This window comes from Arachis stenosperma, chromosome 3, assembly GCF_014773155.1.
Source record: "Arachis stenosperma cultivar V10309 chromosome 3, arast.V10309.gnm1.PFL2, whole genome shotgun sequence".
Classification (NCBI taxonomy): Eukaryota; Viridiplantae; Streptophyta; class Magnoliopsida; order Fabales; family Fabaceae; genus Arachis; species Arachis stenosperma.
In genome coordinates this window covers 23273975-23298366 of record NC_080379.1, presented here as the reverse complement: position 1 = coordinate 23298366, position 24392 = coordinate 23273975, and the positions used below count along the sequence as shown (strand labels likewise).

The window sequence follows — 24392 nt, the reverse complement described above, 5'->3', positions numbered from 1 at the left end:
GAACTTACTAGGACCCTTATACTGAGACAGTTTATGTGAAGGAACTTGAGGGGTGGTCAATACTAGCCTCTGCAAGAAAGCTTTGTATGATAGAAGTTGTCTAAGTCATTTATCATTTCACACTTGTGGCAATAGTTGAGCCACACATGAAAGAGCTAGTGCAAATGATTTGAAGTTATTTTTAAGTTTCTTATGATTTCTTTGCAGTGCAGGGAAATGGGTTTGTGGACATTACTTGAGGGGTTCCTGCTTCTTGCAAATGCACTGGAGATACTAAATGAGGACCGATTTCTAGCACCTAAAGGATGGGGCTTATCTGATTTTTCAAGTGGCAGGACAAAATATTTCAAAGGCGAGCTCATAGGTCTTATTTACGCAACTCAATACCTAAAAGTTCCTCTCATACTTCTCAACTCCATCTGCATCATTTTGAAATTTATTTCTGGATAATGCCTAGCAAGGTGAGATTTCAAGACGTGTTGTCTAAACATTTTGTTAATCTTGTGTATGTTAATATCTGGTGTTTTGGAAATACCCTCAGCTTTCCTACGTTAAATTTTCAAACAAAAAAGAACTCTACTTTTCTTAAACTGATGCTTGAGCCATTCTGACTGATATGCCAGTGCAACTCAAGGACATAAACTGGACGTAGTTGATTAGATTCTTAGTTCAGGTAATGAATGACTCTAGTCATCAAGTTATACTTTGTCATTTTCAAACTTGACTGATGTTTCAGTTCAACTCATGAACATGAAATGAATTATAAGTTGGTTAATTTTGTGTAGTTTGAACATTTGCTTGAAATAACTGCCTTCATAGAGATATCGCCTTCACTCTCTTCAATCCTCGCCCCCCTCTCTCTGTAGAATCAGAGGGCCCAGCTTGCTCCGTAATCATGTCTTGGCGCGTGCAGAAGATAAGGCCAGAGGTTCCTCCGCTTCTTCCCAGCAGCAGATCCTGGTTCTTATGGATACCCATTTATAGCAAAGTTTGTGAATTTGTATATTCGATACTGATTTGCATATTTTGAGTCAAGGGCACCTCAAAAACCAATGCAAGATTCAAAATTTCTGGAAAGTTTGTTGAATTTGAACCTAATGATATCAACTCCACTTAAAAATAAAAATAAAATATAAACCTCTGTATATGTGGCAAAGTTACATATCTGCTGCTTATAGCTTAGTGCTTAACTCATACTTCACGTATAAATATTTTCAGGACTTACCAACTGAATCTGAAACTGTGATCCCCTATGTTCACTCCATGAAACAAGCTCACAAGATTTTGAGGACAGTTATAAGCCCAAGACTGATTTGCTCAAAGCTGTTGCGGTATTTGCAGCAGCTGCAACTGGGGCAGTGGCAATTAACCATTCTTGGGTGGCCGCAAATCAGGTCTATCAATGTCCTCTTAGTTGAAATTCACTTGTGTATATTTCAGCATGAAGTGTTTGCATTTGGGAATATGTTTACAAGTCTGTGACCATGACTGCAGGATCTTGCCATGGCATTACTATTTGTAATAGGATATGTAGGCATCATATTTGAGGAATCTCTAGCTTTCAACAAAAGTGGAGTAGGACTTAGTATAGTTGAACAATACATTGAGTTTATATTTTGAATTATAGTTAATGTATCAACACACTTTGATGTATGGTTGTTACTTATTATTATAGTTGATGATCAATATATTTTGTTTATGTTTTGAATTATATTGACTTGCTTGTTTATAATACTTTTCTTTTAGTTTGATAATACGATGAATTTGTTTATGTTTTGAAATATTATAAATATTCAAATATAAATTAGATAAAAATTTGTATTAAATTTATATTTATTTTGTATGAAAACAAGTTTATTTTGTAATTAGAAAAAGTAAAAAAAAAATCTATTTTACCTTACAGACGGATTTACAGACGGATTTTCTGTCTGTAATCATGATTTTCCAAAGTTTAATTTACAGACAGAAAATCCGTCGGAAAATCCGTCTGTAAATTACAGACGAAAAATCTGTCGGAAAATCCGTCTGTAATTACAGACGGAAAATCCGTCTGAAAATCTGCCTGTAATTACAGACAGAAAATTCGTCTGAAAATCCGCCTGTAATTACAGATGGAAAATCCGTCTGTAAGTTTGTCGCCTTCAGGAAATGGAGGGAGAATTTACAGAGGAAAAATCCGTCGGTAAATCGTAAAAATCCGTCGGTAATTTTCCGACGGAAAAAAAAAATCCGTCGGTAAATAATTTCCGACGGGGCTTTTACAGAGGGACAAAATCCGTCGGTAACCAAAAATCCGTCTGTAATAAAGACTAAATCTGTCTGTAAATCTGTCTGTATTTATCCATTTTCTAGTTGTGTAAGATTTAGAGGAACTACTCACAATAGGTTCGTTGCCAAAAATCATGATGCTCTTGTTCTGCAAGAAGTCATGATTGCTATCTGTCTAGCTGTTCACAACCTCTCCCTCAATTGGTAGGCTAAATATATGAGCTATATCTTCTAATGTAACGGTAACTTCACCCACCGACAATACAAAGGTGTGAGTCTCCGGCCTTTATCTTTTCATGAGAGCAAATAGTAAGGGAATAAAATCCTCTGATTACCCCAACTCTCGAAACCTGGTGGAATCCCGTTGCTCATAAGACGTCTTCTATCATCGGATTTCACGTCTCCAGTGGATCAAGTTTATAGACCATAAGATTCCTGTTAGGCTGGTGCAACAAAAATATATTTATTCGTTAAATATATTTATTAGTTTAAATGAATGAAGATTATAACAATAATTATTTATTATACTACTTTACATAAATAAAAAATAAAATAAAAATATTATATTATACTATTTATTTACTAGTTTATATACCTATCTAAAAAATTTATTTATTAATAATTATATTATTTATTATTTTTAATAAACATAAAATAAAATATAATAATATTATTATCCTCAAATAATTATTATAATAAATAACCGAAAAAAATTATTTTTTTATATTTATATTATTTATTTATTTTAATAAATAAAAAATATTTATTAATATTTTTATTACCCATCAAGTTAACTAAATACAAATTAAAATAAAAACATATTATGACAACAAAAAATTAAAATACAAAAACAAAAATATGAAAAATAATCATATTTATTTAGTTATTAATATTTAAATTATTTATTAAATCTACAGAAAAATAATCGCATTATAACAAAAAAATTAAAAAAAATTATATATTTATATTATTTCTTTATTTATTAATTACAAAAAATAAAATAATATTATACTAAAAAATAAAAATATCATTCGAAAATAGTTTAATATTTATATTATTTATTAAATTTGATAATTATAAATTTAAATAACATAATAAACTAAATACAAGTAAAAATAATAATACTAAAATAACAATGTTATATCAACATATGATGTTGATACTAAAAAAAATTAATTAAAATTAAAAAATTTACATACAAAAAAATAAGATTTATTAATTTACATAAATAAGATGAACCAAATAATTAATAATATATTCTTTAAGTACGGTATAATTATGTATCATTTTTTACTAATACAAATTTATATTTTTTAATGCATAATCACTTTTTTTTTTATTTTAACAAACTACTAACTCTCTTTATCTTTTTCATTGCAGAATTCTTTTCTCTTAAAATTTTTTTCATTTATATATCTTTATTTCTTCACCCGGATGCAACAGAGGAAGGGGAGGGTTGAGCTCACTTTAAAAAGTTTTAGCATTGTGTGATTTATTTTCGTAGAAAAGAGCTGTCTTCTTCATCCAGACACAGTTTTAACACATCCTTTCTGTGTTAAAAAGGACTTTATAATTTTTCGAAAATATGTGGCAACTCTCTGTAAAAGCTGGTTGGAATCTTTGATGCAGCACGCCTCCAGCAGTTGTCTGAGTACTTCTATGTCTTCGACGAATCTCTGGACAAACACATTTTCTACATGTTGCTCCAATAACGAGACTGAAAATGTTGTTCTAACACGTCTTTCGCGTATTGAACTACACCTATATATCTACAAAATATTCTAATTGTCAATATTAAACAAAAGGCACCTATCTACTCAAATGAAGATGCTAAAAATATCTTTTTATAAAAATTCTTGTATTAGAAGTGTATTTTGTTTGTTTAGCCACACTTTAAAAAAAAATACTTTTATAATATATTAAAATTAAACCTTACAATTTATTATTTAATAATAAAAAATATTGGTGAACTCTACCATACCCTCTCTAAAATAAAGGGTAAATTACCCCTTGTGGCATATACCGTAATTATTAATAAATTATCTTTCAACCAGAGTTTCAAAGTTCGAATAAGATCGTTAAATCTAATTGCTATCTCTAATACGATCGTTAGAAAATCCTAAAAAGGAGAGAGCTAAAAAACTTATAGAAATTTGTGATATATTAGTTAAAAATGATGGTAATTGGTGCGTGAAAGAAGACACCAAGGTATTTTATTTTTTATTTTTTTCTTTAATTTCTCTTAAATTATTTTTTAATTATTATTCAGATAATAAAAATCCTAAAATGGTAATTATTGACTCATTATTTTTATGATTAACTAATATTTTGATTTGTGTTTGTTATATAGTTATACAAGATTATGAGGGTTGGTTATCTGAAGAGGAGTGTCATTGTTGATCCGACTGAATTTTAAGAAAAATACTAGAAAAAAAATCTTAGAAAGAAGAGAGTTGAAAAATTAATAGATATGCTCGTTGAAATGGGAGATTGAAAGCATATGAACAAGTTTAAAATCCTAACCTAATTGATTGGAAATGGTGATTGGATTTGAGAGGAATTATGGTTTTAAAATTGGAGAAGAAGAGGTGTATTTGGTGGGAATTATGAAAATGACACTGTTATCAAGTTTCAAGAGAAATATCGCGTCAATTGAAAAGAAAAAAGAAGATAACGTAAATCTTGGAACTCTGGTAGAAAAATAATTAGTGAATAATCACTATATATGTCACAAGGGGTAATTTACCCTTTATTTTAAAAAGAATAGAATAAAATTCCCTAAAAATATTTTTATATCAAGACAATTATAAAATCTTTATAGTAATATCCTACATAAACAAATACACCAATTTTTTTTTTTGTGAATGCTATGATGCCTTTGATATTGTACCTAACTTACTAAAAAAGGAAAATAGATAATATTTAATAAATTTTAAATATTTTATTTTTTGTTTTAAACATTTTATTTTTTACTTTAAAAAAAATTAGGTAATTTAGACACTATAATAAAAGACATCATAGAACTCATTTTTTTTTTTATTGCGGTGGGGAGTTTCTGTAACTTTTTTTTTTTTTTTTTTAAAACATTAGTCCCGTCTTATTATAAAAACAATAAAAGTAAAAAATGCCTACCACACGGAGATGTGACCAGAAGACTCATCATTTCCTCTCATGAGTCATAATTAAGACACCCAGAGTTGGAATATCAAATGGGCATAAAATGATTTTATTTTCATGTATTAGCAATAATATAATATACATATATCTAAATAATGTTGTGGTATGACAAAAAAAAATAATGTTGTCATATTTATAAAAATGATCAATTTAAATAAATTATTTAAAAAGTTATTTAGATTTATGAATTCAATTCAATGTTTTTTATATTATCATCTAAATTAAATTCCAAAAATATATCTCATAAAATAATTAACTATTTTATTTTTTTTAAATAACTCACGGTAAATGGGTTGTCATCTTGCGAAAAAAATTAAAGAGAAATAAACAAATTTTTAATTTTCATAAATTATTATCTTTTGATTTTGACTTTTATAACACTGTTCTACTATTTTAATATAGTAAAATTTAAACATTTTTATTTTAATTCAATATTATTTATTTCGTTAAGTGTTAATCTAAAATATCAAATATAGACGTGACAAATTACTAAAATAAAAACCTATTAGATTTTATTGAATTAAAACCAAAAAACAAATTTTATGCAAATTATAATAAAAAAATTTTAGCTAATTTGTAGTTTAAAGATATATTTTAAAAATATAATAATAAATTTTTTTAAATACTTTTGATATATTTAAATATTAAAAACATAAAAATAATTAATTTTTATAAAATATTTTTTTATGATATGCATATACTTAACTTATATCTTTAGGATACAAGGTAGTAGAATTTTAAAAATAAATATGTTATAATAAAAAAAACTAAAATTTTACAGAAATTGTTTTAAATATAAAAATAAATTAAAAATAATGTTTTAGTTGAATATTAATATTTAAAATATATTACACTATTATAAATGTGCAGAAAATGTCGATACATGTAAAAATGTGTTACTGCATCTTAACACATGTCCAACACACAGTTTTTGTATTAATTACTTAATTTTTCACCTGCAAAATTTAGTGACATATAATTACATCAAATAAATTTATTTTCCAAAAAAAAATACAAATATTTGTTTCGTATAAAAAAATATTAGCCAAAACTCTAATATTTGTTTCGTATAAAAAAATATTAGCGAAAACTCTATAGCATTTATGATTTCATGATGAAAGCTTAGTTTTCTCTCTGTCACTCCCCTTCTTTATGTTGTGTGTACTTCTGCTTTTTAAATGAATGCAGCAACACACACCACACCACGCTACCTACTCAGCTACTCTCATCTCTCCTTATTAATACTCCAACGCTCTTTCTTTCACTCCCTTCTCTCACTCTCACTCTCACTCATCCATCTAACATCCATTACTACCCATTTATCTTCTGCATTATTACTATTAAATACAACAAACAAAGGTGGTGGAATCTTCTTCTTCTTCAATTTTCCCACTTTCCCTGCTTCTAAGGTTACCATTCCTCTTTTTCCTCAACACATTTCTTTACTTGGTTAATTTGGTGGTTAATGTTGCATCTGCCTTCATTTAACACTAGCATCTTTTTCTTTCCTCTCTTTTAGCACCATTGTTAATTGCAGATTTGCATGTTGTGTATGTTTCTCTTCTTTCTCACAACTATTCTTATTATTCTTATATTTACTTTCTTATATTTTTTAATTGTGAAATGTTTCTACTTGCATTATGTGTTAGGCTTTCAGCTACGATACGGTAGTTACTCGAAGATAATATTATAAATAATTAAATAATTTAGTCAAATATATGCAGAGAATTATGTCAAATTATTTAATAATTTATAATATTAACTTCACAGTTCACACCGAGATGTCTCTTCAGTCTTCATGGAGTAACCACCTTCAGCTACTTCAGTTATATTCTGAAATTTACTTTCATTGTTCTTCCTCTGACATCTTGTGTGCTTATTTTCTTAATTTGATTGAGCATCTCTTTACCTAATTACCCGTGCTCTTTTAGTTATTTATTCAATTTTTGTTACATTACTAATTAATATTTTATTCGGTAATGATAATTACTTGATACCCCTACGCTACACTATGCTCTTTTTTTTGTTCATTGTTGACAAGATCATAACTCTATTTCGTCCTTTTCTGCTTTTTTGTGCTTTTTCACTTTATCGCTTCTCGTATTTTTCTGTAGTGGGAAACCTCACTTTTTTGTACTCTTCTCTCTCTCTCTCTCTCTTTCTCTCTAAGTTTGAACTTCAAATTTGTGCTTTACTTTGTTGCAGTCTTTGCACAAGTAAACGGGTTCAATGGAATTAGCTTTCATGCTTGTAATCACGTGAATTCATTCGTTCTTCAAAGAAGTGGATCTCATTCAGGTTAGTGAAAATTAGTAAAGTATTTGAAATTCGAATCCTATATTTTGTTCCTACTTCTTTTCTTCCAGTTAGATTATATTAGATGCTCTTTCTCTTTTTATTTTATTCTTATCTTGGTGGACAAAAAGTTTGTATTTTTTTTTCAGGCACGTTCTCCTTTTTATCTCTGTTTAAATTTAAGGAGAGAGAGAGAGAGAGTGAAGGCTAGAGAGAGAAGCACTTAGATGTTTTGGATCTATGTTTCTGTGAGAAGGAAAGACAACAAAATTTGACTGTCTCAACTTGTGTGAAAAAATAAAAGAAAAAAAATGTGTTACATGGTCTTAACTCGTGTTCTGCTTTTGTTTTTTCTTGTTTGCTGGTTCAATTTTTAAGGCGCAGTTTCTGCATTAAAATAGTTCTCAAAGCACTCCATTTTTAAATGTTCTCAATGACCAGTCAGATTTTTAGTATATTCTATTCCTTATTCACATGTTAGGCCTCTTTTAATTCACATAGCTTGTTTTTGCTGACCCCTTTTTATATTTTAACTTTCGGTTTCAATTTTACATGTCTTCGGATACCCCTCTATTGACTATTAAACTCACATGTCTTACTTGTGTTTGAGACTCTCAGCTGGTTTTTAATCAATTATTCAAATAGGCGCCACCAGATTTTGCATTTGACCAAGGAATGAAGATCCCATTTTTTCTATAAATAAGTGTAAAGTGGGCTAATGTTTTGACCTGAGAGAAAAGAGAATTCTTTGATGAGATAAAGTTGTTTACTAAGTTGATCAAACTTGAAACCTCAGCAATATGGTGTGAGATCTATATAGTTGAAACAGACAGAAGGAATTTCGATTTTTGGCATTATTTTCAACACAGATGTCTGTATTCTGGAATTGAGGAAAATGGGGTGTTGTGTCTCAACTAGTAGTAAGAGTACTTGTAGCAGCCGGAGCAATGGAGAGATGGCGAATCCATCTTGCTTAGAAATCGGATGCTGTGTGCATAAGAAAGCAAGGAGAACCTTCTCTGATCATGTTATTTCACTACACCATTTGGCGTCGTTGCCGAGCAGGATTTTCACTAATGGAAAGAGTAGAGCTTCTTGCATATTTACGCAGCAGGGTCGCAAAGGGATCAATCAGGATGCAATGATTGTGTGGGAAGTAAGTATGTTTTTGTATTATCAGAGGAACAGTTTATGATTCTTGGTTACATTTTTTAGGCATTGACATACCAAATTCAATCTATGTTTGGGCAGGATTTTATGTCTGAAGATATGACCTTTTGTGGTGTCTTTGATGGCCACGGTCCACATGGTCATCTCGTTGCGCGCAAAGTGAGGGACGCCTTGCCTTTGAAACTGCTCTCATTTCTGCATTCTTCTGAATCGAAGCGAAACGGATCAGGTAAAGCTTGCTTCAAGGGGAATGTAAAACCGGACGATGGAGACTTTCAGAAGGATTTATCAGCCGAGGATAAACTGAATTCAACATGGAGAGAGGCTTTCATGAAGGCATATAAGTCTATGGACAAAGAGCTCAGGTCTCATCCGAATTTGGACTGCTTTTGTAGTGGCAGCACGGCTGTCACTATAGTGAAGCAGGTAACACATTGGAGAAAGTAATAAAGAGAATCTAGCTATGGTTTCTGATTCCATTATGGTTTTCTCAGTTTCTTCTCTTACCAGGGCTCAAATTTGTTCATGGGATATATCGGGGATTCTCGAGCAGTTATGGGATCCAAGGACAGCAATGACTCCATGGTGGCAATTCAGTTGACCATTGATTTGAAGCCCGATTTGCCAAGTTTGTTATTTGCATCAGAATTCATCCTATCTCTTTGTTCCATGTGTGTTTTTTGCTATATGTTAACCCATTTCAATTTGGTTTTAAATCCTCATAGGAGAAGCAGAAAGAATTAAACGATGCAAGGGAAGGGTGTTTGCTTTGCAAGATGAGCCTGAGGTGCCAAGGGTATGGTTGCCTTTTGATGACGCACCGGGATTAGCGATGGCTAGAGCATTCGGAGATTTCTGCTTGAAGGAGTATGGTGTGATTTCCATACCTGAATTTTCTCACCGGCTGCTTACTGACAAAGATCAGTTTGTTGTTCTTGCCTCAGATGGTGTAAGAATTTTAAACCCACGTTTCTATTTAATTATCTTTTTTTCACTTTTGTCTGTATCTTTCAAATGTTGGACTATATTTTTCGTTATTCTTGTTTAATTTGGTTACTAACTTACTATTTAACATGGCCTATAAGAATCCAATAAAAAAAATGAAGGAACAGAAAAAAGTGAGGATCCAACCATCTAGTAGAACTGAGCTTTTAATAATGTTGAAAAGAACTAATAATTCTTATGAACTGGCAGCAAAGCTTGTGCATGATAGTGGGAACTTTGGAGCTTTGTTCATAATCATACTTTGCTGCATGAAATTTAACTTGATTGAGACTGCCATGTCAAACATCTTGATTTTTCATGAGTTGAAAATAAGAAACAAATCAGCTACTGTTTTGATTGCCAAATATTCGTATTTTGTTGGATAAGTATGCTTTCAATAATTTATCTATTCTCTGCAATAATTGATTTTTCAACTTTTTTATTTTCTTTTTCTCCTTATGCCAATAGTTTGTTAGCACTTAGCAGTGGAATCTTTCCATGTCTCCTCCGAATGTAACTGATTCTGATTCTTTCCAGGTCTGGGATGTTTTAAGCAATGAAGAGGTGGTTGAGATAGTATCTTCGGCACCAACACGGTCATCAGCCGCAAGGATTCTGGTAGATGCTGCAGCCCGGGAGTGGAAACTTAAGTATCCGACTTCAAAGATGGACGACTGCGCCGTGGTCTGCCTATTTTTGGACGGTAAAATGGACACAGAATCCGACTATGACGAACAAGGCTTCTCTTCTGCAACCCTCCAGAGCAATCACTCTGGAAACCCGGTCGAGTCAGACGACGGACTAAAATCCGAGCCATCTTTGCAGAGGAACTTCACAGTTAGATCCTCAGAGGAAAATGAGCCTAATAATGGTGTACAATCCATTGATGTTGAAGATGGAGCATCATCAGCTGATGATCAAAATTGGTCAGGTTTGGAGGGTGTTACTCGTGTGAACTCATTGGTCCAACTACCTAGATTTTCAGAGGAAAGGCCAAAATCATGAAATTTGTTGCTTTAACTAATGGAGATTGTTTACTTTATTCAGCAAAAGAAAAAATTTTCTTGCAAGTGAAATATCATTTTATTTCAAGATCTTTTTTTTTGGTACTCACTTTTACTATGAAGAGTTGATTGTATAAGAAAAAGTGAGTACACCAAAAAAAGGTGAAAAGTAGGTTTTAAATTTTTAATCATTAAGCTCACAAAAGCATAATGGATTAATGGGTTTCATCATGACAAATTCTTAGATACTCAACTGAAGAAAAATGAAAGTAATCAAGTAATCAACTTTATGTCATTCAAAGTAACACATCAATTGTATGTACAAGTTTTAACCAACACTCTTGCAATATAGATTATGTGTGATGCAATGAATGATAAAAGCATTACAATACTAATTTGTTCTTGCTTAGCTTGGAACCATTAAAAGCGGTTCTTCCTTTTAGCACAATTTAAGGCCCCAATAACGTTCAACTTTAACAGGAACATTTTGTTGCTCTAAGTCTAAGATATTCCAGCAAATCTTGGTTGAAAATAGTATTGCTTTATAGACACATTAAAAAGATGTTCCACCTAGGAAATTCCATGTAGCCAGCTATGTATGCTCTTAACAGATTATTTTTAATTGATTATGATTGAGGCAACCTTAGAATTATCCTAATTATAATTATATATAAGCTCTATACACCGAACCATGACTAATGATAATAGTCCAAATAATAATATAATGAGCTCATGCAAGGGTGGTCGCAGCCTACTAGATTAAACGTGAAAGTAACGTTATTACACAATTATTGTAATGAAAATTAATGCACGCTTTGATAGAGGTAGTTATGATAGTGTCCTTGATTTAAGAATTTGTGGCTAAGAGAGCATCGAAATTCCGACAGTCACAGTAACATGAATGTGACATGTCTTATTTGAACTGCAGCTAAGCTAAGCTAAGCCAACCTCCATTCAGATTCTTGCAATTATGTGTGATGTGAACTATGTAATTCCAATGATGTGTTTTTCAGACTTTTCTATCTTTCTTTCGTCTGATAAAGCTGTTCATGAATTAGTAAACGAGTAATGATGTAATTTGGACACCTTTTTAGGGACAGGGTTAGTTATACCTACCATTTAACTCACATTCCACAGCTATGTGAAGTGAAGGTAACAACTAACAGAATTTTACTCTTTGGAGGTTTGGCGATGCCTAATTAGAATGGAGAGAGTTCTTTCTTATGCTGTGAATCTAGTTGAATTTTTTCGTTGAATTATCATCTTCCTTTTTAGAGTTTAAATGCTCATTATACTATATCTTGCCATTATAATATAGTAGCATATGTCAATTATATTAGGAAACGAGTAGAGGGCATCATGAATAATATGTCAAAAACAACCAAGGTTTGAGTTTTCAAATAATTTAAAAAAAAATTACTATTTATCATATTTTAGTGAAAAATATTGTTTGTGCAGTAATGCCTTAATATTTTTCGATTTATTATTTAATTGAATGTGAATTTAATTTTGTTTGTGTCTCATTTTATTTGACAGTGGATAATAGATAACAATATATTAAAATAACGTTTCATTTTTGCTATATTGCAGTAACATAGCTCTTTAATTATATCGTTTTATTTAATAATGTTTCTTGACTGTGAATTTACTTGACAAGTGTGGTGTGTGTGGTTATCTGAGCTTGGGAGACTATGGTTTTGTCCAGGTAATTTGAAGGAACATTTCCAAAACTAAACAGACATTATGAATAGGAAAGAGGAGTATAACAGGTAGTTCAAAAGTTTTTTTGCGGTTGTTTAGAACGTCTGACTAGAAAGGAACAAGAGGTTGTTTCAGATCATAAGAAAAGGGTCCGAAGAAATATTCAACATGTCTATGAATCACTATAAGGAGTGGAGGTGTGATGATCCCTTTTGTTGTTGATGACAATGCCGAAGATAACATTGAGATAACTATTGGTGTGTCTTTTACTAAGTGTATTTATAATGTGTAATTTTCATTTGGTAATCTCCAGGTTACTAGTACTTGTGTGTTGAGCTTCTTTGGTTTCAAAAGAAAAAAATAATGATAAATTTGCAATAAGAGATGTCTTATAAAGAATATTTGTAGAATTAGTCAAGAGAGGTTCAACATAATTAAAGATTAGTCTCGTAGCTCCAGGACATAACAGACATGTTAAAACCAGTTTTTTCCTCTCTTTTTCTTGTTTCTTTAAAAGCATTATAAGTTAAGTTGTAACTCTTCGCTTTTTACATCAATTTTTTCTTTTAATTAAAATAGACTTATAATAATGTAATCTTAAATCTTTTAAGTATACTAGTACACCAGTGCTTCAGTAAATTTAAATTATTGATTTTAATTATATATTATATATATTTTATAATTAAAATTAACGATTAAAAATCAATGAAATATTATATCTATACATTTTAAAATTTTTCTAAATGCTGATAAGTGCAATGCAAGCATGTTTGTTTTCAGGTAAATTATTCCTCTAAGTAAACAATCAAAAGGCAATTTCACTTATGAGAAATAATGTTAAAAGACTTCAATATTCATTTCATCTTTGTTTAGGTTGAATCGAATATCAATAAATGGGTGGGGGAGGGGAGGCGATCTTAGGACGAGTCTAGAGTTAGAAAAAAAATTCAGGTTGGCAAGTGCGGCCGGAGGCTTCTGACAATAGGATTGGGCCCGTTAAACTCGAAACAATGAAACGTATGTAATGGTAGGGTCGTGATACAAAACAACATAAAAAAGATGACCGAAAAAGGAGAGAGAACTTAGGACCGAAGAGAAAAAGAAAAACTAAAGAGTTTTGTGAATAAATTATCAGTGAAAAAAATATTAAATACTTGATATCATGTTAAAAATTGAAGGAGAAAAGTAAAGAGAATTTTATGAGTATTGGTTATGTAAAATATAATACAAGATATTGTTTATTTATAGATAATAAATAAATAAATAAAAAATAATTAAATATTAAATATTAAATATTAAATATTCTATCATTAATAAAAATATAAACTAATATTAATTAATTGATATATAAATATCATGATATATCCTAATAAGTAAGTTTACTTGTGAAAAATTAGAAATGATGTTGACACACTTTAACATGCCTTTTATCTGTTTTAAGATTGAGCTGAATATCAATAAACACTTAATACCTCAAGAGTTATTCTCCACATACATCTATACTCATATAAATTATACAACTCATTTATATTCACGCGCTTTTACATTTTTCTCCATGTCTCTTCTTTTTCTTCTTTCTCCGTGTCTCTTCTTCTTTTTCTTCTTTTTTTTTTTCTGTGCCTCTTCTTCTTCTTCTTCGTAATTTTTCTTTCTCGTTATCATCGTCATCAACACCACCTCTTCCTCCTTCTCCTCTTACTCCTTCTTTTTTTTTTATTTAAATTTCTTCTCCTCTCTTCTTTTTCTCTTTCTCATTCATCATCAGTTATCTCGTTATTGAAGATAATAAATAATTCAGGTTCAGATTGTCAATTAAACTAGAACGAAATTGATTATTGTTTTGAATCCAATCAAGTGGCTAAGGTGTGGTTCAATTTAGAAGAAAAATATAATATTAGAAAAAATATTTTTCTACAGCAAATTTGGGTGTATTTTAAGAATTTTTTGATGTATTTTTATTCTGATAAGTTTTGCATAATTCAAAACTCTTCCTTTTCTTCCTTCTCATCTTCTACTGTTTCTTCTTTTTTTTTTTATCATCATCACCATCTTCTTCTTCTTTTTTTCTTATTCATCTTTTTCTTTTTATTTTGTCTTCTCAAGTTTCTTCTTGTTTTACTCTCTTAACAAGAATAAAAAAAATCAAACAAAGAAGAAGAAGAAGAAATGCTGCAGAATTACTTGAAAGATAATGAACTTACATTCATTTAACTAAAAGAAAGAAAGAAATAAGGAAAAAAAGAAGAAAAAAAAAGTGCAGCATTATAAAAAATATTTTTCTGTATTTACAGCAAATTTGGGTGTAACACGAAGATATTTGGGTGTATTTTAAAAAATTTTGGGTGTATTTTTATTCTGATAAGTTTTGCATAATTCAAAACTCTTCCTCTTCCTCCTCTTCATCTTCTACTGCTTCTTCTTCCTCATCTTCTTATTTTGTTTTTTTATAATTCTTCTTGGGAGAAAAAACCAAACAAAGAAGAAAAAAATACATAATATTGTAAAATCAATAGAAAAAAGAGGAGGAAAAAAATGTAGCAACAACAACAGTAATAAAAAAAACATCGATGAAGATAAAACACGCGAAGAAAAAGAAGGAGAAACACAAAAAAGAAGGAGAAGAAGAAGAAGGAAGAGGAGGAGGAGAAGGATGAACGTGAAGAAGAAGAAGTATCTTCCATAGTGGTGAGTGAGAGTGCACTTTGGAAATGGTTGAGTGACGCGCGTGTTATCACGCTCCAGTAGGTGAAGGTAGTTTTTGTTAGATTTGACCAAACTTGTAAGACTTGTAAGTCAAAAAGACTTGTATGTGTAGCATAACTCTTACCTCAAATATGTCTAAGATTTGATAGTTTGACATATTTGTCCTTCCAACAAAATTAACTAGGTTTCTGGTCTCTAAGATTGCTAGATATATAGTACATAGATTTCCAAATTAGGTTGAGCTGATTAACACGATACTCTTTCTCCTATGTGGAGGTTGTAGGTATAACGTGTCAAGTAAAACAACACGCGTCGCGCTTAGGACACATTAGTCTCTGGATATGTGACTAAAACGATGTCGTTTTGGGACAACACCAAACCACGTCGTTTTTAATAAATAAATTCGTCTCCTACTTTTGTCTCTCATATTCTAATTACTTCTTTTGAGGTGACCAAATTGACATATATTTTATAAATTTAGAAATCTTTTTGACTTATAACAAAATTTTTTAAAAATTTATTTGATTTATATATTATATATATTATACTCTTTTTTCGGCAACTTGATAACATTTTTTGTTATGCGAAGCTAAGGAAAGTATAGAAGATTGAATTGAATTGGCTTTTTTGAATGCTTCTTTGGATGGTACAGGTTGATAGAAATAAAATACAATTCCCTACTTGTAAGAATTAGAGGAGCAATAATATCTACTCACAACAAGTATTAATACCAGCACAATAATACCCAATAGCAGCGAGGAAAAATCACATAAACCAGAAATTAGAAACAAGCTAACACACCAAGATTTTAACGTGAAAAATCTCCTCAATGAGAGAAGTAAAAACCACGAGTCACCAAGACCAGAAAATAGTTTCACTATGATGAAAAATAGGGTATAAGAGATTCACAAATTACTGCACAAAACATGCATACAACAAGCCAAACAACCCAAGCTTCAAAACTTACAAAACAAGAATAAGAAGATAAAAATACCACAAAAATAGGACTGCTGTGCGTGGTCAATATCTCCAGCTACAAATATTGAATTAAAGATCCGAATGGTGAAAACAAAGAACTAGGTTTGTAGAACACACTGTCCAAATTTGAGCTCGATCCAACGGTTAATGAATCTGCAACAACCAATTTACAGAGACAGCTTTGTGTTTGTGCGAAAATAACTTTCTCTCTTCTCTTCTCTCTAGTGTTTGGTGTTCTCCTTGCAAAAATGAGCTCTCTCACTCAACCCTAACTCACCTCAGTCACTTCAACTATTCATGAGTTTGGATACTAGCATTTGGGCTTTTTCTCCACATAGGAAGGGAGCCCAAAAAAACCCAACAAATCTCCCCCTCACGACTATGTGGTGGTAACCGCCAATCCGACAATTAAGCAACAAACTTCAAACTTCCATCTTGGTAATACCTTGTTCATCATATCAGAACCATTCTCATCAGTATGAACCTTTTTAAGTTCCAATAACTCAGCATCCAAAACATCACATATCCAATGATACCTCACATTAATATGTTTGGATCGAGAATGAAAAGTAGAGTTTTTACCAAGATGTATAGCACTTTGACTATCACAAAATAACGCATATCTCTCTTGAGTAAATCCGAGTTCTTTCAAGAATTTATTCATCCAAAGCATCTCCTTGCACGCTTTGGTAATGACAATAAACTCGGCCTCGGTAGTAGACAAAGCAACACATCTTCCTCGCAAAGTTGATCAAGAAGTCTAAAATGGACCTTCTAGAATCAATATCTCCTGCCATGTCTGAGTCAGTGTAACCAACTAGAATAGGCTTATCACTTCTATAACACAAATTCATGTTAGAAGTACCACGAAGATATCTCATTATCCATTTTACATCATTCCAATGCTCTCTTCCTGGGTTTGAAACAAAACGGCTAACACAACCAACAACATGAGCTATATCCGGTCTTGTGCACACCATAGCATACATTAAACTACCCATGGCTGATGCATATGGAACTTTTTCCATGTCTTTCTTCTCTTGATCACTTGATGGACTTTACTTGTAACTTAATTTGAAGTGTGTAGCAAGAGGAGTACTGACAGCCTTTGCTTTCTCCATTTGAAACATGTGCAACATTGTCTCTATGTATTTCTCCTATGACAACCAAAGTTTCTTCTCCTTTCTATCACGCTCGATTCTTATACCAAGAATCTCCTTTGCTGGCCCAAGGTCCTTCATTGCAAATGACATTGCAAGTTGCTTCTTCAACATATCAATTCTAGAAGCATTCTGACCAACAATAAGCATGTCATCAACATATATCAAAAGGATAATAAAATCATTACTAGCAAACTGTTTAACAAATACACAATGATCAGAAGTAGTCTTCTTGTAGCCTTGTTCTGCCATAACAAACTCAAACTTCTTGTACCATTGTCTTGGAGCTTGCTTCAAGCTAGCCATACAAGCTCTTCTTCAGTTTGTAAACAAGATCCTCTTTGCCTTTTACCATGAAACCTTCAGGTTGTTCCATGTAAATTTCATCCTTAAGATCACAATGAAGGAAAGCAATTTTCACATCCATCTGCTTTATCTCTAAATCAAGACTTGCAGCCAAACTCAAAACAGTCCTGATAGAGGATCTTCTCACAACCGATGAAAAGATTTCATTATAGTCAACTTCCTTTTTCTGCCTGTAGCCCTTGACCACCAATCTAGTCTTGTACCTTGGACACTGAGAATTTTCTTCATGCTTCAACCTATAAACCCACCTGTTTTGCAAAGCTTTCTTTCCTTTTGGCAACTTCACAAGTTCAAATATTTGATTATCATGCAAGAATTTCATTTCATCTTGCATTGCATCAAACCATTTCTTATTGTCGTCACGTTCCATAGCTTCAGCATAACATTCAGGTTCTCCCCCATTAGTCAAGATCACATATCCATCAGTAAATGTTACATACTCATTAGAAAGATACCTCGTTGAAGGTCTTCGCTCATTAGTAGACCTCCTAGGATGGAAATCTGGTGGATCTTCAGGTAGCTCAGGTTGATTATCAGCATCATCATCTACTGGAGCATCAATTAGATCTCCCATCTCCTGGTCATTAGGAACCAAAGGCTCATTTTGCTGCATATGCTCCTGATCTTGATTCTCTGTTTGTTCTGACGAAGGAGGCAGCTGAACTGGATCTACATCAGTCAAGTCACTGCTCTCTTGTAATTGACTCTTCTCTGCCTTATCAATATCTTTAATGGTCTAGTCTTCAATAAACTCTACATCATGACTTCTTACAAGCTTCTTTTCAACTGGATCATAAAGCTTGTAACCAAACTTATCTTGACCATATCCAATAAAAATGCACTGCCTTGTCTTCACATCCAACTTGGACCTCTCATCCTTTGGAACATGAACAAATGCTTTGCATCCAAAGACTCTCAAGTGACCATACGAGACATCTTTGTCCGACCAAACATGATCCGGAACATCATTGTCCAAAGCAATTGTAGGACTCAGATTAATCACACGAGCCGCTGTAAGTAGTGCTTCACCCCAAAAGACTTTAGGTAGCTTAGCTTCAGTAAGCATATACCCAACTCTTTCAATCAGTGTTCTATTCATCCTTTCTGCCAAACCATTCAACTGAGGTGTTTTAGGAGGTGTCTTTTCATACTTAATGCCTTGCTGCTTGTAATACTCATCAAATGGTCCACAATACTCACCACCATTATCAGTGCGAATATATTTAAGCTTTTTACCTGTTTGCCTCTCAATCAAAGCTTGGAATTGTTTGAACTGTTCCAAAGCTTGGTTCTTTGTTTTCAAAACATAAGTCCAAAGCTTGGTTCTTTTTTGAATGATCATCAATAAAAGTAATAAAGTAAATAACTCCACTAAAAGACCGTACCTTTAAAGGACCACAAATATCGGAGTGCACCAATTCCAAGAAGTCTGATTTTCTTGAAGGTTGATGCTTCTTGAAGGATAATCTTCTTTGTTTGCCAGCCATGCAATGAAAACATTTCTCCAACTCTGCATTCTTCAAACCTGAAAGAGCATCCTTTTGAGCCAGATAACTAAGTCCTTTTTCACTAATATGACCAAGTCTTCTATACCACAAGCTACAAACTTCTTTACTTTCAATTGCATTCATAATACCTTTTGCAATCATGGCATGCATCACATACAAACTTGAAGTACCTTTTTCTCGAGCCACCACTAAGCTGCCTTAGTAAGCTTTCATTGTCCAAAGCCGAAAGTGTTTACGAAGCCTTCATTATCAAGCCTTTTAACTGAAACCAAATTCAAGTGAATATCTGGAGCGTGTCTAACATCTTTGAGTAGCAGCTTCATTCCCATATAAATCTCAAGACAAACATTTCTTACACCAATAACCTTGGCCAAGCCATCATTACCCATCTTAAGTACTCCAAAATTACCTAGAGTATAAGAAGTGAAGAACTCCTTCTTCGGTGTAACATGTATTGAGGTGCCACTATCAATTACCCAGCTGAACTCATCATCAGAAATAAGATTGACCTTGTACTCATAATCAGCAATATCAACAGTAAGAAGATCATCTAAAATAGAAGATACACGATCGTTACCACTATCATCCTTCTTTTCTTGCTTACCTTTGTTTTTCTTTTTCCAAAGATAGCAATATTTTTTAACGTGACCCATTTTGTGACAGCAGTGACACTCAACACTCTTGTATCTTTCCTTGGATTTGCACCTGCTTTTATCTCTACCCTTTTGAACTCTATTTTGATTTCTCCCTCTGATTTCAGTGACTAATATTTCAGAGTGTGACGAAGAATTCTGTGTCTTTCTTCTCACCTCTTCATTTAAAATGCCACATTTAACAAGTTGCATGCTCACTTTACCATTCGGAGCAGAATTAGTAAGAGAGATACAAAATGTCTCCCAAGAATCTAGTAGAGTATTTAGCAACCACAATCCTTGAACCTCATCTTCAAACTTGATTCCCGTATTTGACAACTGATCTAAAACCCCTTGAAATTCATTCAAGTGATTTAATACTTGTGACCCCTCCTTGTATCTCAAATTCATCAACATATTCAACAAGTACAATTTATTATTGTCAGACTTAGAAGCATACAAGGATTCAATTTGATTCCACAAAGTCCTAGCATGAGTCTCATTAGCAATGTGATTATAAATATTATCATCCACCCATTGCCTAATAAAATCACAAACTTGTTGGTGTTCAAACTCCCATTCTTCATTTGTTTTAGATTCTGGTTTTTGTGTAGAAAATACGGGTAAATATAGATTTTTGACAAACAACAAATCTTTCATTTTTCCCTTCCATAGATGATAATTAGTGCCATTCAAACTTATCATCCTAGTAGAATTATTTGCCTCCATCTTTCAAGCAAATTATAACCAAATACCCAAAACTGAGCTCTGATGCCAATAGATAGGAATAAAACACAATTCCCTACTTGCAAGAATTAGAGGAGCAACAATATCTACTCGCAACAAGTATTAACACCAGCACAATAATACCCAATAGTAGGAGAAAAATCACATAAACCAGAAATTAGAAACAAGCTAACACACCAAGATTTTTAACGTGAAAAACCTCCTCAATGAGAGAAGTAAAAACCACGAGTCACCAAGACCAGGAAATAGCTTCACTATGATGAAAAATAGGGTACAAGAGAGTCACAAATTACTGCACAAAACGTGCATACAACAAGCCAAACAACCTAAGCTTCAAAACTTACAAAACAAGAACAAGAAGATGAAAATACCACAAAAATAGGGCTGATGTGTGTGGTCAATATCTCCAACTACAGATATCGAATTAAATATCTGAACGGTGAAAACAAAGAACCAGGTGTGTAGAACACACTGTCCAAATTTGAGCTCGATCCAACGGTTAACGAATCTGCAGCGACCAATTTACAGAGACAACTTTGTGTATGTGCGAAAATAACTTTTTCTCTTTTCTTCTCTCTAGTGTTTGGTGTTCTCCTTGCAAAAATGACCTCTCTCACTCAACCCTAACTCACCTCAGCCACTTCAACTATTCATGGGTTTGGATACTAGCATTTGAACTTTTTCTCCACATAGGAAGAGAGTCCAAAAAATCTAACACAAGTTTCATAGTGGTTTAGATGAGAGAGTTAAGGTGTTGAAAGAACTCATGTTAGAAGAAAAAAATGACAGTGTTGTTAAGAAAGGTAAAATTTTTGCGTTTGTGAATGGTTTAATATTAGGGGATTTGTAGTTACGTTTTTGGAAGAACTCATAGACGTGTATCTCCAAAAAAAATACAGCTAGTATAGTATCTTAGATCAAAATATGTTAAACAACTAACTTTAACCTTAAGTCAGAATATCTTAAATAACAAATTTGAACCGAACCCTAATAAAGTATCTTAGTCATAAAAATATAGTTATTAGAACCGAATTGATAATTGATTCACTCAAGACATTAAATTATTGGATCAATAGTTTAACTGTTAGATCACTAGTTGAACTGGTTAATCCAGTATAATTAAACAATTATATAAAATTTAATTATTTTTTTTATCATAAATAATTTTATTTTGTTTTTATAAAAATAATTATTATTTTCAAAATTTAATACTTTATTAATTAGTTTGTATTTATTATATTATTATATATAAAACAACTTTGTTAAGAAAATGCAATGTTTTTTAAATTATTATATAAGTCAAATAGATCTCTTAAAATTTTTGTTATAACTTATAAGTCAAAAAGTCTCTTAACTTATAAAATATATTTCAATTTGGTTTTTTTTAAAAAAATAACTAAAAAGTGGAGGAACAAAGATGAGGAGACGAATGAAGAGATAAATCTGTTCATTAAAAATGGTGTCGTTTCACATTGTTCTAAAACGATGTCGTTTTAGTTAAGTATCCAAGGATTAATGTGTCATAAGCGTAACATGGGTTGCTTTACTTGACACGTCACGCCTACAACCTCCACGTAAGAGAGAGGGTGTCGTGTTAACCATCTCAATCTGGTTTAGAAATTTATATGAGATATACTAATAATTTTAGATATTGAATACCTAATTAATTTTTTTGAAGGACAATTTTATCCAATCATTAAATCTTTAGAGATTTATTTAAAATATTACTCTAATTTTAAGTGTACAAATTAAATAACTAAAACAATAACGTATTTCAATTAACTTTTTTCCCGCTTGTTTTCTCAATAGGAATGAATAAAAAGAAAATGCACGTACGGTCTATCTGAACATAGGTCTAGGCCCCCCACCCAGACTTGGAAGAATTGACAACATACACAAGTTATGATAAATAAGGACATTTTGAACCACAAGTCATTGTCATATACAAGAATTAGTGGAATAAGGAATATGATTAGCAAGCACAAAGAAAATTACATGATTAGCAGCCGATTCTGTTTCCCTTGAAAGATGATGCATAGAGAGCATCCTGCTTTACACCGAATCCAAAGAAGACCCTCATCTAAAAAACATCGTTTAGTAACTAATCCAAAATGAGGTAATATCCTAAATTACTCTTCAAAAAATTTTTAATTGGATAATTTAATTCTCAGAAAATTTTAATATAATTACTAAATCAATCTATAACTATTTATTTTGTTATTCATATTAATTTTAATATTAAATTTTGGCAAAAAAATAGATAAAATAGTCTTTATCGTTATTTAATAAAAGACATAAGTTTTATAAATTTTTAAAACTTTTAGATCAATCCTTTTTTATAGATAAATAATATGATGTGTGGAATGATTTGTATAACAAAATTTGTTGAACACTAAAACATCCGACTAATAATTTCTCTACGACTGATTTTAATAATCGAAAATCGAATGATTTAGAGAAAATGATGAAGATTTCTTTTTTAAGAAGAGTTAAAAGTTTTCTCCGAAATATAGCTTGAAGCAATTGGAAGCATTTTATTATTAGACCGCGGTGCATAAATCAGCCATGTGAAGGGCTGAAGGCACCATTTAGTGGCCGCCATAACATTGGTGACAATCTTCCACAAATAGCATGTAATAATAATAGGAGATTCCCACCAACATTTTAACCATTTTTTAACTCATGAACTTGTCCTGAAAAAGAATCAGTGATGATCAACTACCAAAGTAGTAGTATCCCAACCCCATGCATTTGTGAATTGGGATCATATCCCCGCCAACCACATTTACTCATCAAGTAGAGAAACAATTTACTCGCCGCCAAAGTTCACTCTCAACTCTGCATCAGAACCGAAGAACAGAAACTATATATAATGCATGCACTACAATTCATTCTTCAACACAGAAAAGATACAAAGCATAACTATTAAAACATATTAGCTAGCTAGCTTGGCTTAAAAATGGCTCACAAAGCTTCCTCTTATTTCATTGCACTTATTCTCATATCCAACATCCTTCTTTTCTCTGTTTCTGCACGCACCATTGCTGTGAATCCCAACAATGATGACAAGAAATTCTTGTTCAAGTCTCATGGAGGAGTGCACATTCCTGGCTTTGGACCAGTGAGATTTCCACCTCTTGGGACTATACCAAATAATCCATTCACCCGGGGCATTGGAGGTGGAGGAGCCGGCGCAGGAACAGGACCAACTGGCCGCAGTTATGTTCCCGGTGGCGATGACACCTTTGTACCAAACCCCGGATTCGAGGTTCCGGTTCCCGGTGGCAGTGGTGGCAGAATTCCAGGCTCAGTTCATCCATGAGTTTCAGTCATGCATTAGTGCAATAGCTAAAGTAGTTTATTTGTAATGGTGTGACTGTTCTTATGGTTTGATTAAGATTTTCCCGTTTTGTTTCCTTCTTTTTGTGTGCGCTTTCTGCAAATAAATATGTGTGCTTGTAACACACTGGCTTCTACTTGGTTTGGACACTAAGGACCGCTCTGCTACATCTTTTGTGGTTTTTTCTTGTAATCTATATATTTTTTGTTGTTTAATTATTAGTCAATGAATACTCTATATGTGGCAAGAATTTGGGTAATTAACACGCATGCTATATCTAAAAAAATTTTGGAATAAACTATCATCTTTGGTTATAAAAGACTCAAATTCTGATAGTTCTAATCATAAAAGATGTAAAC

General features: G+C 32.0%; 3 protein-coding genes and 1 pseudogene across 7 annotated transcripts; all 4 read left to right on the top strand.

The window, feature by feature from the left end:
* The first annotated feature begins 216 nt into the window (after positions 1–216).
* On the top strand, positions 217–450 carry LOC130966369 (uncharacterized). The gene has a single exon (XM_057891161.1). It carries the CDS (start codon positions 217–219, stop codon positions 448–450), a length of 234 nt encoding a protein of 77 aa, XP_057747144.1.
* Positions 450–1620, top strand: LOC130965684 (sodium/proton antiporter 1-like; annotated as a pseudogene).
* A 5028-nt stretch (positions 1621–6648) lies between these two features.
* On the top strand, positions 6649–11293 carry LOC130969397 (probable protein phosphatase 2C 52). 5 transcript variants are annotated; one of them, XM_057895089.1, is made up of 7 exons: positions 6649–6854; positions 7651–7743; positions 8386–8896; positions 8992–9336; positions 9421–9538; positions 9636–9859; positions 10432–11293. In XM_057895089.1, exons 3-7 carry the CDS (start codon positions 8636–8638, stop codon positions 10897–10899), a joined length of 1416 nt encoding a protein of 471 aa, XP_057751072.1. In that variant the 5' UTR covers positions 6649–6854; positions 7651–7743; positions 8386–8635; the 3' UTR covers positions 10900–11293. The 5 variants fall into 5 exon arrangements, with proteins under 5 accessions (XP_057751072.1, XP_057751069.1, XP_057751070.1 ...); XM_057895086.1 differs by having other exon boundaries at positions 8359–8896; XM_057895087.1 differs by having other exon boundaries at positions 8351–8896.
* Positions 11294–23652: 12359 nt separating this feature from the next.
* On the top strand, positions 23653–24111 carry LOC130967090 (putative cell wall protein). Its single transcript, XM_057891912.1, has one exon. It carries the CDS (start codon positions 23653–23655, stop codon positions 24013–24015), a length of 363 nt encoding a protein of 120 aa, XP_057747895.1. The 3' UTR covers positions 24016–24111.
* Positions 24112–24392: the final 281 nt, after the last annotated feature.